Source organism: Physeter macrocephalus, chromosome 4, assembly GCF_002837175.3.
Source record: "Physeter macrocephalus isolate SW-GA chromosome 4, ASM283717v5, whole genome shotgun sequence".
Taxonomy (NCBI): domain Eukaryota; kingdom Metazoa; phylum Chordata; class Mammalia; order Artiodactyla; family Physeteridae; genus Physeter; species Physeter macrocephalus.
In genome coordinates, this window is record NC_041217.1 from 67127684 (window position 1) to 67141837 (window position 14154).

Consider the following 14154-nt stretch of genomic DNA (forward strand, 5'->3'; position numbering starts at 1 on the left):
CCGCATACCACAAAAAAAAAAAAAAAAAAAAAAAAATGTGACATAGTCACATCCTTTTTCACACTTAAAAATTTCCTCAAAAGTTTTAATTTTTATAGTTTTTCATATTGGATCTTAGCCAAAAATAACTCCTTTGCATAACAGTGGGAAAGAAAAGCATATGAAAGGCACATTTCACACCTGAATGACTGCAGAAGTCGATCTTTAAGCCATCCAACGGGAGAGGTCACCCAAAGAATAGTCACTGGACTTACGCTTAAAGGAAGAAGTTGCTATTGTAAGTACTTTCAATGCCTTTTACCATGCATGGAATATGCTGGATTGGGTTTTCTGTTACTCCTGTCTTCCCAGAACAATACGCTGCGCCCCACTCCAGAGCGAGCGAGCAATGTGAGTGCCCGTGGTCTTCTTGCTTGTCCTCTGAGAAAGGAAGTGCAGGAGTGGAACTCAATGCAGAAAAGGCTGGAGACAGCCTCATGCCTGAGACGTTTCTGATGTGCACCCAGGGAGGGACCCCTGGCACATCATGGGGGCGAATGACAGGGCTGGACAGAAAGGTCCCATCCTTCCCCCTTTAGAAATGTGCATGGCTTCTTTTCCTTCCCCTTCCTGTCTCTTCTTCACTTTGTCTCTTTTAAGGAGGTTAAAGGTCTGGCCAACTCTCAGGTGGGAGTCCTCTGGGTCTCCTGGTCTGACACCAGCCAGGGGCAGCAAGGGGGTTAAAGGGGCTTCAGGCCAGCGCTGTTCCAAGCCATGCTGTCTCAGTAAGGAGCATCTGGGTTGCCCCAGTCCGGGGTAAGTGCCTACATCAGCAGCTTCGGGTGTTTTACCAACATTACTAATGACTCCGGATCTGAGGGCAGCTCTGGTCCCTCTCTGAAGAGTGTCGTGTGCACACCCAGCTCTGTCCCCTCCTTGATGGGAGAGGGCTATGGACCCCAGGTGGACGCTCTGGTGGTCACTCGCATTTCCTCCCTGCTTCCTTCTGAGGGGGAAGGTTGCACCTTTGCACGTGATGTTGATACCCTGAACCAGACATAGGGCTAGTTGGAAGAGGGACACTTCCACAGCAGCCAGCCAGTTAAAGGAACATACGAGGGCACACCCCGGGAGACCATTTCCTCCCAAGGTCTCGTGCTGGAGATCAGTCAGCAGTGCCCATCATCCTCATGTCTCACTCTTCCAGGCTCACAAAGCAAAAGGCCAATGCTCTCCGCTCAACAAAGCAGCCTTCAGAAAAACCAACCACTCTGCGTCGGTCAGGAGAAAAAAACCAAACCAGCAAAACCAAACCAAACCATTTTATTGTGTAGTTTCCTTCTACCAGAAGATTACTAAAAATATAAATATGAAATCTCTAGAAAACACTTGGAATAGCTCTGTAATATTCTTCTTTCCCCAAACTGGGGCCAACCTCTTTGTTCTTTAAAAGTTGATGGACTACGTGAATGTCTTCATATCACCCACATTCGTTAACACATATACATTTCTCTCCATGCAAGGGAATATGCCACCTTCCTGCCAAGTTCTGGAAGCTCACCTTGCATCTATCAGGGTAAAACTATTGCTGAATGTGGGGACACAGGACAGCGGGTAACAGGGAGAGAAAAAACTCTGTGGCCCCAGCTTCCTTCTGTGGACATAGAAGACAGGCCCTTCATTTCTCCTCAGTACCCTGTCCTTGAGCAGACTGGGCCACCCGAGGGTCAAGCTTCCAGAGAAGTTGGATTCACCATGAGGGGTGTGTCAGGGGGGTGACTGCCATGCTGCAGTCATGGGCAGGTCAGGTTGTTGAGATGGACACGGGAAGTCAAGTGGGGCTTTGCATAGCGAGGTGGTCTGAGCCGGGGCCCTCAGCAGGACAGAAGTCGCTGTTCCTACTGGCCTCTGGGCAACACTTAGCCCTAGCACCAGGCACTCTCTGTCGCATCTAGGACCTGATTTTAGCCTCAGAGAGCTCCCCCACCCCGGTAGCAGCATCACCCCTCCTGTAGAAGGATGGCTGAGATGGAGATCGCAGAGAGGCCACCCAGACATTGAAGCAGGGTCCCACAGCCCCTTATTTGGTACTAGACATGAATGGGAAGAACACTAGGATCACCCTGGCCATGGTCCTGGGACAGCCTGATAGGATCCCTGGGCTAACCCTGGGTCGGAGGGCCAGGACCTCAGCAGCGGATGGGTGTGGAGCGGAGAGCAGCTTGCTTAAGCCAGCCCAGGCCTGCCACCTCTGCACCTATGGCTACAATATCACCCGGCCAGAGCCACCCTGGTCTCTGGGAGAGGAGCAGCCCCAGGGTGCAGGAACCTGGTTAAGTTTCCCATCAGAGAAGCAAACTGAGCTTCTGGGATGGAAGCGCAGATGAGAGTGGGCTAGCTGCCAGCACGTGGGTTGAGTTCTCTGCCCCCAGCTCTGTGTTTTGTGCAGAACCCCAAGCCATTCTGGGAAAACTCACAGGCCCCCAAATGCTAGTCCTGAGAACTTCTGAGCATCAGGGTCAGATATCAACATCTCTGTGACATTCCTGGAGTAAGTCACGATCGACTCAATTCAGTAACAGCCTTCCTCACTTCACCACGGCCTGCAAGGTGCCTGGCGTGCCTGGACCCTCCTGAGGAAGATGAGACAAAGCTTCACTCTGAGAACACAGGGTAGGAGAAAAGGCGGCGGGAGAGCTGTGGCAAGGCCCCCGGCTGCAGAAGCAAGGAGGCGGGAAGGGCACCTGCATCCTGGTGGTCCCCCAAGGCTCCCTGGGCTGCAGGAGTTAGCCTGGACATTTTATAAGGCAGAGGTGGTAGGGAGGGGAGCAGGAACTGGGTGATGAGACGAAGTGGGCAGTGAGCTCTGGGGCACCCAGAGTGGGAAGCCGAACAAAGAATAGAAAAGGGGAGGCGGCAGGAGTCACAGGAGAACTGAACAGCCCACTCTGGCCAGATGTGCCACTCCCAGCCTTCTCCCGGGGACCCAGCCACCTTGCTCAAAAAAAGGCATGTTCTCTTCTTGCTGCAAAGGCCCCCAGGGTTGGGATCACCCCCCGACAGGGTCTCTTGGCCACAGGAAAACAGCATGACAGGACCCCTGGTGGGAGACAGGAACACAGACGTGGGTTAACCCAGGAGGGCAGAACCAGTGGGGCTGTGTGAACTGTCAGGCCTTCACAGAGACCCCAGAGGCAGGCAGGTAGACAGCACCTTCTGTACAAGAGCGGAGCGCCTCCTACTTCAGCGCGGCCTGCTCCACGGTTCCTACCACATTCCAACCTCTCACACTCCACACCTTGCTTCTTGTACTTACCACGCCTAGACCCTAGAACTACATCACATCACGCTGTGGAAACCCCGAAAAGCTGCTCTGAGCCCTTACGACTACTCCTTCCCCATCCCGTTTTCACTGCCTTCCCCACTGCTTGCTCTGGGTTCTCTCGGGACCAGCTCCCTGGATGCCAGGTTCCTGGGCCCTCCCCGCCAAACAAGATCAGAACTTGCTCTGCTGCTTCTGCCAGGGCCCGCCTAGCCCTGTCTTCACGCACAGCAAGGGAAGCCCGGGTCTCTTCTTCTGTGCAGGGGGCCCGAGCGTAGCTGGCTGCATCATCTTGCCCAGTGCCTCTCCACACTCCCATGCTGGGCAGGCGCTCTCGGTGGCTGGCTCCGTGTCCTGCCTCAGGCTAGATGAGACACACCCCGTGAACCCAGGATGTCGACAAGGCTGCCCGAGGTCTCAGGTCCGGTAAGCACTGCCCCCGGCTTGCACCCACACGCGCAGAGGCGAGGTAACAACCCGAGGCCTGTGCTGTCTTGGGCGCAGGAGGAGCTGTGGCTGGGCTGTGCTCAGGGCGTGCGGCTTTCTGGGCCTGGGCCCATCATCGAGCCAAACCCATCATCCCTCATCCAGCCTGATTCCCCCGGAGGCAGGAGGCCTCTGGCCCCGCAGCGGGGAGAAGAAAGGAACCAGGAGGGCATGGGAGAAAGAAGAGCAGGCAGCATGTGGGAGCCAGGCAGAGAGAATACCCTTCATCCTGCACTGCTGGCCTGGCAGCAGGTCAGTGGGAAGCCAGGGCAACTCGGGGCAGAGGCGCCCTAGTATCCACGGGCTGCAGCCAGCACGCCGAGGAGCTGGGATGGCACCCGAGTTCTTCTACCATTTCACGGACGGACTCTTGAACTAAGAGTGCGCATGGACTTTTGGCCCTGCAGCAGCCCGTGTGGAAGAATTGGCTCCGCTGAGCCTTGTGCAAGCAGAACAAACAGCAGGGTGGAGCTGGGGCAAGGGCCAGGGTGCACGGTGGAGGAGCAAGCAGAGGGGAAGGGGTGCTCAGCAGGGGCAGAAAAAGCTCTACTCAAAGGACAGCAGGTCTGGGTGAGGGCCCTCAATGTCAAGGCTGGAGGTCCGTGCCCGAGGAGGCGGGCTGCTGTCCTCCAGAGACTCGGCCAGGCTGATGGGGCTCAGGCTGAGTTTGAGGCCATTTCTCTCTATGAGGCCAGGGGAGGAGGCCCTTCGGCACTCAGTCGCCTTTAGCTTCGGTTCGTCCTGGTTGTCCTTGTGGATTAGGTCAGGTACCGACAGGGAAACCTCTCCATTGGGCAGAGCCTCGCCCCTGTCCACCATTTCCATGATGGCCTCTGGCTGTGAAGCATCTGCTGGGCTTGTCTGAGCAGTGGGAGGGGAGTCCTGGGGCTGCCCAGGTGACAGCTCTGTCCCATACTCTAGACTGCTTAGGACTGGCTGCGATGAAATCAGCATGTCCTGGGTGGTCTTCAGGGCCCGAGGGGTTCGCTTCCTGGTGGTAGGAGGCGGGGGATCCAGCCGAGGGAATGCTTCTTGCAGGGCTGACCTATAAGGTTGGTGACATGAGCTGACATAAGGCTGGCAAGACACCATGCTGCACTTTCCACTCACCCACCCGGGAAGTGCTTTTCGCTCTGGGCTCTCGTTCTTGGTTTAGCGTGCGAGTCTCGGCAGTTTGAGCACAGATGGCTTTGGGCCTGTCACGTCCTCACTCGGTGTTCACGGCAGCGCAAAGTGTTAACACCGGGACCACTGGTGAACTGCGTCACGTCAGAACCTATACAATAGCCCTGAAAGGTGCATCACCACCTGGGGAGCGTAGGTGTCTAAAACGAGGCTGGACATGGGAGGGCTGCCAAAGCAGGCTCCTCTCTCCCCTGACCAGTGGGTTCTGCCAGACGCCGGCTTCTCCACTACCAACAGTCAGGGCAGCACTTCTCAGGTGTGGCTGGGTGTCAGAATCCCCCCGGGGAGCTTCTGGCAATACCTGGGTTTGAATCCAGCTCTGCCAATTACTAACTTTGTAACCTTAAGCTCCTCACGTTACCTCTCTGAACCTGCTTTACCTGCAAAATGGAAATAATATAATTTATCTCAGAGGGCTGTTTCAGGGTTAGGTAAAATAATGCAGCTGAAGCAGAGCACAGCGCTAGGACATGAGGGGCACGCCGTAAACTTCAGCCATGGTGGGAGAGTTGAAGCCGGCTCCCACAAACATGGCCCGATCCTTCAGCTGTTCTTTATGTGACAACCTCCGTCCCTACCCCCAAGGCCATTCTCCCCTCTAGACACTATAGTTTGCCGCAGGCCTCTTCCAGTGGGTCCAGACCCATAAGGATGTCAGGGCGGGAGGGAGAGGTGCACTCACCTTCCGTCATCCACGTCAGCCCCGCCGGCCAGCTGGGCCCCTGCAGTCTTGTTGATCTCCATCGTGCCCAAGCTGCCCAGGCTCGAGGGCTCTTTTCTCCGCAGGAAGTCGTTAACTTTGGCCCCCATGGCTTTGCCCAGGTTCTTGAGGTGCTGGCTGCTGCCCACCCAGAGTCCAGGCCCTCCGGGCTCCACAGACCCCAGGGCGGCAGAGCTGGGGGCCGCAGGCCTGGACAAGTGGGGGAAGGAGCGGCTTGACTGGAGCTTTGGAGTGAGGGCTGTGTTCAAGTTCTCAAACATGCTGTGGTCGACTACAAACAAAGAGGGAAAGACAGAGAGCCGGTGAGTAGAGGGGAGGGGGGCCTTCGACCCCATCACTTTTGATCTTCTCCTTATACCACACCCACAACTTGTAACTTCATGAGGCTTTGGAAATAGTCAAGAGAGAGGCAGCAAAGACACTCTTGAACCTTCGGATCCAGTTGTTTTGATGGGATGCGGGACCAGAAATTCTAGTTCTGCCTCACCCAGGTTAATCAGTGATGAACTCTAGCCACAAAAAAGCTAACTTATCCCTTTAAACATGCCTCCTTGACTCATGGCTTAACCCCTTACCTTGGGGTCACCAGGCCCTTTGAAGTAAAGAAAAACAAGGATGAAGCAATGAGATGTGACCATTTTTACACTGCCATGAGCACATGTGGAGCTCTCTGACTCAGGCGCTGGGGTAGAAGCTGGTGGAGGGATGGCAAGTATGAGGCTTGGAGTTGGAAGCTCCCTGCTAGAAAGCCACATGTGTAGCACGTTTTCTCCATGAAAGATGCTCATTTCTCTCGGGGGTGGAACTTGGGGAGAATGGGACAGGTGCATGCAGAGAGACGCTAAGTGGTGGTTCAGAACCAGTTCATGCCAAATGGACAAGCACTTGGTGCCAAGGAAGCAGGAGGAAGCTGACAAACGCCAGCTCACTTAATCCTCACAAGCTAGTAAGGTGGGGCATGGTAAGATTTCTCTTTATAGAGGAAGAAGACAGGGCTCAGAGTAATGAACTGTTGGGCCCGAGGTCACAGCCCAATTACTGGCATGGTGGGAACTAGAACCCAGCTTTTCTCACCTAAAGCTCGGGGCTCTTGCCACTACTTTTCCTGCCTTGCATGGAATAACTGCCTAAATATGCCTCGTGCACAGTCTGCCTCTCAGGGATCTCTGTTCGGCTGGAAAGATTAACTCAAAGGGCTGGGAGGAGACCCACTGGGTTGTAAACACTTGCAGGGCAGAAGCCATGTCTCACTCATCTTTGTGTCTTTCACAGCTAGCCTGGGTGTGGCACACAGTAGGTGCTCAATAAATATCCTGAAATGCCAAACCCATTTGCAGATAGAGAATTGTGGAGACCAAGACCACAGTAGCTCCGAGGTCTGTAGTTGGAATGGCTAGAGCTCAGGGCTCTAAGCCACACTGTCCACACACTTGCACAGAGGCAGCCTCTCCCCACCAGGAAATCCAGTTCAGGCCTCAGTGCGGCCAGACCCACTCTGGGGCCTTGAAAGCAGGCTTGAGGTTGCTGTCCTTACCAGCTACTCCAGATATTTTGTCAGTCTCAGAGGAGGAGAGCGATTTGGTCATAGGCTCTGCTCCTTGTCAACACCTCTGCTAAGTGCCTACTCTTGCTGAGCCTTCCTAAGAGTAACTGAGGTTAGGGTATACGTTTTCTTCCATTGAACTTTTGCATAAAGCAATTCTCTACCCTGCACTGCTGAGTCCTGGGCACTGGGGAGCATTTCTCTTTATTGTGGTTTTATGCAGAGATATCCCTTCTGAGCCAACTACCTCAATAAGCCACATGCTAAGGGTCTTCGGGCGGCAGGAGGAAGCTGTGGGAGGAGTGGAGATCTCCCCCTGTGATGAACCCCACAGTCTTCACCTCTGTAACTGCCCCTGACCCACGTGCAAGAAAAGCACCACTGCAGGGGACATGCTGGGAACTCGATTAGAGCATCCCTGGGACACGGGGCACAGAGCTGACTGGTTTAGGCTGGCTGGGTTCCAGATGTAGACCCACCACACTAGCAGGAGATCCCGGCCCATCCAACAACAGGGGTATCAACTCTTGAGTCTTCTCCTGAGAGTATAAATCTTGCCATGTCATCCACTTTTGCATAATTTCCCTATCATGTCCCATATCCTTCTAATTTTTCTTTAATCGTGAACTCTGCAAACTAGCAGAGAAGCCTTTGGAAACTAAAGCATTTAATGATTTCCCCCAAAACCAGAAAGTATTGGGGCCACCATGAAACTAGAGCAAATGTTTCAAGAGATATATGCCAGGGAGGAAGGCCAATCCCCACGACTTTCGGGCTCACATAGTTCTGTGGCTTTTTCCTTACTGGTTTAATGTGAATTTTCAGAGCAGACACATTCATTTCTAAAAGTGTAAGTACCAAAAACACCTGGCAAAGTGACTTGTAAATTGTGAGCCCCTTTGATTATAATTATTGAAGAAACACATTCTAAGAAACATAAATAACTTTTGGATTAAGCACCGTTTTAGATTTCCTGTACTTCTTGTTTCTCTACCCTTCAGAATGTATACACTGAATTCTTAAGTAATTTAAAGATAGCTCATCATATACTCTCTTCATAATTCTCTTAAGTCTTCTGGTAAATACATCTTGTCTTTAATAATAAAATAAGTCCCTTGATGGGATGAAGCATCTTAAGTGACATTTTTTGTCTATAATGCTCAGCATAGGGCCTTGCACAACAGTAGGCATTTAATAAATTAATTGAATTGACTTTTGATATGAATACTTAAAACTGACTGCATTATGGGCTAACATCGTAGAGAAGCTGTTCCCCAAGCCTTCTTCCATTTACAAAAGCCACTCAAAACCTCCTCCTCTGGGAGCGGTCCACAGGGGCTCTTGAGGTCAGGCCGGGAAAAACTGCCCTTCTCTCCAAAGCAGGACTCTGGCTGGGGCTCCCTTCATCGTCACATCTGAGGGATGTGCAGCGAGCCCTTTTCCTGCTGAAGGCACTAATGACCCCACACTCTGTCAGGATGGGAGGCTTGGTGGTTCAGAAAATAATGGTGATGGCAGAAAGAAAGGTGACTGGATCCCAACCAGGTGGCCCTCCTAACAGCACCTCCCAGCATGCACATAGCCAAGCAGAGGGGAGCATCTGGGGCCAAAGTCATCCAAAAGAAAGACAGTATCTTACCTGTCCGAGAAAGGGGCTCGGAAAGCAGGCGGGAAACAAACGAGAGAGAGAGACACATTTTATGTAGTGACCGACCACTATGGGAGTGTCACACCTCCCGTCTGGGTCACCAGCAATAGCACACCAAGAGGATATAGCATGAAAGACAGGGGTCCTGCTATGAGGAGTGTAACAGACCTGGATGACCAGGTTCCCATATGCTTTTTAATAAACCAAAACAGAGCCGTATTTTCAAAATTCTACAAACAGGCTCTGATGCAGCCTCCTGTATTTCCCCCAATATTGTGAGGCCCCTTTACATTAAGTATATCTGAAGTTCCTAGCTGGCAGTTGGGGGAATGGAATGGCCCAAGGCAAGATGAAATTCTAAGTCTTCTGGATCCTGTGTGCATCACTCATTTTTTTGCTGTCTCGTTTCCAACATGCGAATCCCTAGATTTTAGACCAGAAAGATGTTCATTCATCCACTCCAACCATCTAAATTAACAAAATGGGAAAAGCAGGTGGCAGAGAGGTCTGCCTAATACCGCCCAGGGAGGTAACGGCAGAGCAGGGGTTAGAACTCACATAGGCTGACTCCCAGACCCATGATCTTTCTCTACATCATGACGGCCAAGGGAAACTGCCAATACCCTCAAAGTTGCCAAGGTACATGGCGTCAATTTACATCCTAACACGTTCTAACGTTCCAAACCAGGCTATGAAGGAGGTACATGAGATCTCATTCTCCACACTGTCCTGCAAATGTTTAAGTACTGTGAATAAACACGGACAGGAAGACAACTCTCGAATCTCATATGCACATGCTAACTCACGCTTGCTTCACACACCGCGAGGGGGGCCCACTGCGGATTACGGGCTGGGCCAGACCTTTCCCACCCAGCACAAACATACCCACCTTTAGATGTAAAGCCCTGTATACATCTAGTCATGATGTTCTAGAATGGGGCACCTTCAAGCTCATCTTTCAACCCTCTAGCAGGCTGGCCAGGTTGTTACATGACAAAAGTGAAGCAAAGAGAAGAGGCTACCTTGCCACTCTGAGTACATAGCCTTACTACCAAATTGCTTATAATGAGCAAAATGGTGTTGAGTAAGCCACCCATTTATGTTTTAGTCATTTGCTAAAAACAGACAGCACCAACCATTTAAAACAGTATTTGGTCCCTATTCTTAGGACGTACATATTGAAGTATTTAGGCACAAAGGGACATTATGTTTGTAATTCACCTTCAAATATCTCAGAAAAAAAAATGTATACACACATAGAGGCAGAGAGGGAGGGAGGGAGGGAATTGATAAGGCAAATGGAGTAAAATGTTAACAATTGGAAAATCTAGATACAGGGTACATGGATGTTCTCTGTACACATTTTATTTTTGCAGCTTTTTATAAGTTTGAAATTATTTCCAAAGAAAAATGTGAAAAATATACCCCAAATCAAAATAACAGAAACTAAGGTAAAACAACAAAAACATCTGGTGACAGAGGTTAGGCAGATGAAAAAAGCAAAGAGGTCATTAAGAGAGGACAGAGGATCCCAGAGCTGGGGGTGGTGACAGCAACGACATGGAAAAAGGACACTAAAGAACAGAGGGGGCGAATAGACAACATCGCTATCAGGTCTCTACTACATTCCTCCCTCTCTCTGGGTATCCCCAATCAAGACAGGCCACAGAAGAATGACAAATGAAAAAAATCTTTAAAATTTTTTATCTTGCTTGCTACAGACCCCATCCATCTTTGAGAGGGATAACCTCACTGGCGAGTAGAATCATGTGGCCTTCTTGTGATGTCAACTGAGCTCAGAATGTTTATTGTCTGGACAACCCAACCAGCCTCTTGAGAGCAGTCGTGTGTGATCTCCATACACTTCAGTAGTCAGAATATGGAGAATTTCTCACTCCTCAGCATTTCTGGACCTCGAATCTCTTCCTCTGCTCTGACCACTTTTCCTGATATCACGTCCTCACGTGCCACCAGCTTGCCAGGTAAACTCTCGTGCCACTAGGGCCACAAAAATGTGGTTTTCTGAAGCTTGTAATTGAGTACTCTACCAGATCATGTTACAGGACCACGATTTAGTGAGAAGGTCAAATTACACATGGGGAGAAAATAATTTTTCAAAATGCTGCATACCTGGTAAGTAGTTCCTGCTGTTTATTCATTTCTTGCAAGGGAAGGATGGGGGAAACATTTGTTGTCAGGCTTTTTTCCCCCTCTGAATCTGCATGAACTCTCAAAGTGACAGTTTGTCTAAGTAAGGAGTATGTACTAGTTTCAGCCCTGTTTTGACAAGCTGGAGAAGATCTAGACTTACCAATCCATCAGAAGGAACCAAAGAGGGGGGGTAACTGATGAGCCTATCATGGAATAAAGTTGAATGCTCTGAGGACTTGCTATTCAAAGCATGGTTCATGGACCTGCAACCTCAGCATCACCTGGGAGCTTGTTCGAAAAAGGCAGAATCTCAGGCCCTACCTCAGACCCGCTGAATCAGAATCTGCATTTTTAACAAGATCTCCAGGTGACTCCTATGCACATTAAAGTTTGAGAAGTGCTGTTCTGTGAAGTGGTTCTCCTAAACATCATTTGCCTATACACAGGACATTTGTATCCATCTGTTTCCCAAACTGAGCACAGCTACTGCTCTGCGATTTGAGGCAAGTCAGCTTCTTAATCCAAATATTAGCAACCATCAGGCAGCTGGGGTCCACCTGAACACTCTCTGGCTGTGGGTGGGAGGCGCTTTAACTGGAGAAATGGGCTTCTCGTCCTCAAGGGATCTTGTAACATAGCTATGCGGTCCGCGACCAGACTCCCTCCTCTGGGCCCTCCAGGGACCCAAAGGCTGCAATGCAGAGTAAACACACACACACACACACACACACACACACACACACACACACACACACACCCAGGGACCCAAAGGCTGCAACGCAGAGTGAAAACACACACACACACACACACACACACACACACACACACACACACCAGGGACCCAAAGGCTGCAATGCAGAGTGAAAACACACACACACACAAACACACACACCCAGGGACCCAAAGGCTGCAATGCAGAGTGAAAACACACACACACACAAACACACACACCCAGGGACCCAAAGGCTGCAATGCAGAGTGAAAACACACACACACACACACACACACACACACACACACACACACACACAGAGTGAGCTGCAGGAGGGTCAAGAGAGGGGAGGGCCAGGCAGAAAGCTGTCATCTGGTCCACATCTTATATTCTTCTTTGGAGAGGACCTTTCCAGGGTCTCAATGAAACCAGCACCCCATTTGGAATTTCCCAGGAGGTCATCCAGAATAGCTCTGCCTATGTGGATGCCACAAAGGTCATTGTTTTGCTTCAGTTTTGCAGTGCCCTAAAGCACCAAGGTTGAACCTCTAGGTATGTCTCGGGGGGAGGGGTCCCAACAAGAGGACGCCCAAACTTGCTCAGCTCACCAGTGTTTCTTCTGTAACCCAGGCATTGCAAAGACAGTGTTTCCCACTGAGGCGTCCAGGCCAGCTCAGGTCCTGCTACCCCAGTACCAAAGCAGCGCTCTCCGGCATGGGGTGCACAACACAGTGCTCTCACCAGGTGAGGCCTTCTCTGACTCAGGCGGGCACATGTGAGAAGCTGGGGGAACAGGGGTTGCTCCCCTAAGGGCAGGGTGCCTGTGTGTGGGATCGCCGCGTGCTGCCTTTCCCCCTGCAGTCTCCTGTCCGGTGCTTCCTTTAGCAGAGACCTGCAGGTCTGTAGAGTCCTCTACTTCTCCTCTCCTGTCTCTCAGGCTGATGGAGAACAGCACTTTCTGCCTGACTGGGCTGTTGCAGGCAGACAGTGAGGCTGGAGAAACGGCCACAAACAGTGGTGGTAGAAAGAGGGGCTCTAGGAGGCCAGAGGTCTGGCTGTCTGCTGAGCCACCTGTGTCTATCCTCAGAGGAGGCAGAGGAAAGGTGTCTGCAGGGAGGGATGCACCTGACGAATGCCAAGGCTTAATTCGTCATTGCAAGGGGAGTCTCTACCCAGAGATCAAACTGCTTTTCTCTGGACAGCAGGAAGGAATGCCTTAGACTGCTCTCCCCACCCCATCCTCTGCCTGCTCTCAGAACTGCACTCAAGGAGGGGCAGAGGTAACCTGAGGTCCTGCCTGCCTACCTGCCTTCTTGCCTTTCTGCTTCGCCACCCCAGGCCTCACTGCTCCCTGCCTGGCTCGAGGCTCAGACCCAGCCCTTTCCTTTGCAGACTGCATCTTGGGGGACCCCCCAAACAGAGAGCAGCTGAGGTGGAATTGCACCATCTACCGGCCCTGGTTCTCCCCTTACAGCTACTTTGTATGCAAGGACAAAGAGAGCCACCTGGAGACCTACAGCTTCCCAGAGGTGCAGCTGAACGAGGGCAGGGGGGACAACTGCCTCCCAGACGACACGGCTGAGAGCATCTGCTCGTCCTCTTCCTCCCCAGAGAACCCCTGCCCCCAAGAGGCCACCAAGAAATCCAGGCCCGGCCTGGATTCCATAGACTACATCACATCCCAGGACATCCTAATGGCCTCCAAATGGCACCTGGCCCAGCAGAACGGCTACAAGTGTGCGGCCTGCTGCCGTATGTACCCGACGCTGCACTCCCTCAAGAGCCACATCAAGGAGGGCTTCAAGGAGGGCTTCAGCTGCAAGGTGTACTATCGCAAGCTCAAAACCCTCTGGGGCAAGGGGCAGAGGGCCTGGCCGGGAGACAGGCTTTCCTCAGGCAGCTGCCAGGCCTTCAAGTAGGCCTGCTAGGTGGCAGCAGCTGTCTTGTTAGCGGACAACGCTTCAGGTAAACAGGGGATGATGCCTATTTATGTCTCTACAGAGAGGCCAATAAACCAAAGGTAGTGACTGCCTTCTGTCAAGTCTGAGGTCACCCTGTACCACCTGTCCTTCTCAGTCCCTGGTCCCCATCCCATTCCCCTTCTGCTACCAGTTGCCTAGCAACACCAGGCCCATCTCCCTGCCTTTTTTTTTTTTTGAAAGACAATACCCGAAGTTTGAGACTATCTTCTAAAATGGTGGCTTTCCAAGTGAGGTGCTCAGACCAGCAGTGTGAACATCCCCAGGGAATGTGTTAGAAATGAAATTCTCAGACCTACTGAATCAGAAACTGTGGGGGGTGGGCCCCTCAATCTGTGTTCTAATTGCCCTCTAGGTGATTCTGATGCAGCTCAAGTATGAGAACCACTGCTCTAAGACCCTGGCCTTCCTGTTGGTCCCTCTGTGAT

The 14154-nt window shown here is 51.7% G+C and overlaps 2 protein-coding genes across 3 annotated transcripts in view; one reads left to right on the plus strand and one right to left on the minus strand.

The window, feature by feature from the left end:
• Window positions 1–1385: 1385 nt before the first annotated feature.
• LOC102985904 (carboxyl-terminal PDZ ligand of neuronal nitric oxide synthase protein) overlaps window positions 1386–14154 on the minus strand; it is a 306668-nt gene continuing 293899 nt past the window's right edge. Inside the window, exons 11-12 of one of the 2 annotated variants that reach the window (XM_007109767.4) lie at window positions 5655–5954; window positions 1386–4832 (exon numbers count right to left, since the gene is read on the minus strand). In XM_007109767.4, coding sequence (XP_007109829.2) covers window positions 4334–4832; window positions 5655–5954 — 799 coding nt within the window. In that variant the 3' untranslated portion in view covers window positions 1386–4333. Of the gene's footprint in view, window positions 4833–5654; window positions 5965–14154 lie in introns of both variants that reach the window. The other variant, XM_007109768.4, reaches the window with a different exon arrangement.
• SPATA46 (spermatogenesis associated 46) lies at window positions 10692–13781 on the plus strand. Its single transcript, XM_007109766.2, has 3 exons — window positions 10692–10866; window positions 12378–12491; window positions 13140–13781. Exons 1-3 carry the CDS (start codon window positions 10764–10766, stop codon window positions 13664–13666), a joined length of 744 nt encoding a protein of 247 aa, XP_007109828.2. The 5' UTR covers window positions 10692–10763; the 3' UTR covers window positions 13667–13781.

Coding starts and splice junctions, on each gene's coding strand:
- SPATA46 (XM_007109766.2), top strand. CDS start 10,764: ATGGAGAATTTCTCACTCCTCAGCATTTCTGGACCTCGAATCTCTTCC. Junction 10,867..12,377: donor ACGTGCCACCAGCTTGCCAG/GTAAACTCTCGT, acceptor TCTGTAACCCAG/GCATTGCAAAGACAGTGTTT. Junction 12,492..13,139: donor CAACACAGTGCTCTCACCAG/GTGAGGCCTTCT, acceptor TTTCCTTTGCAG/ACTGCATCTTGGGGGACCCC.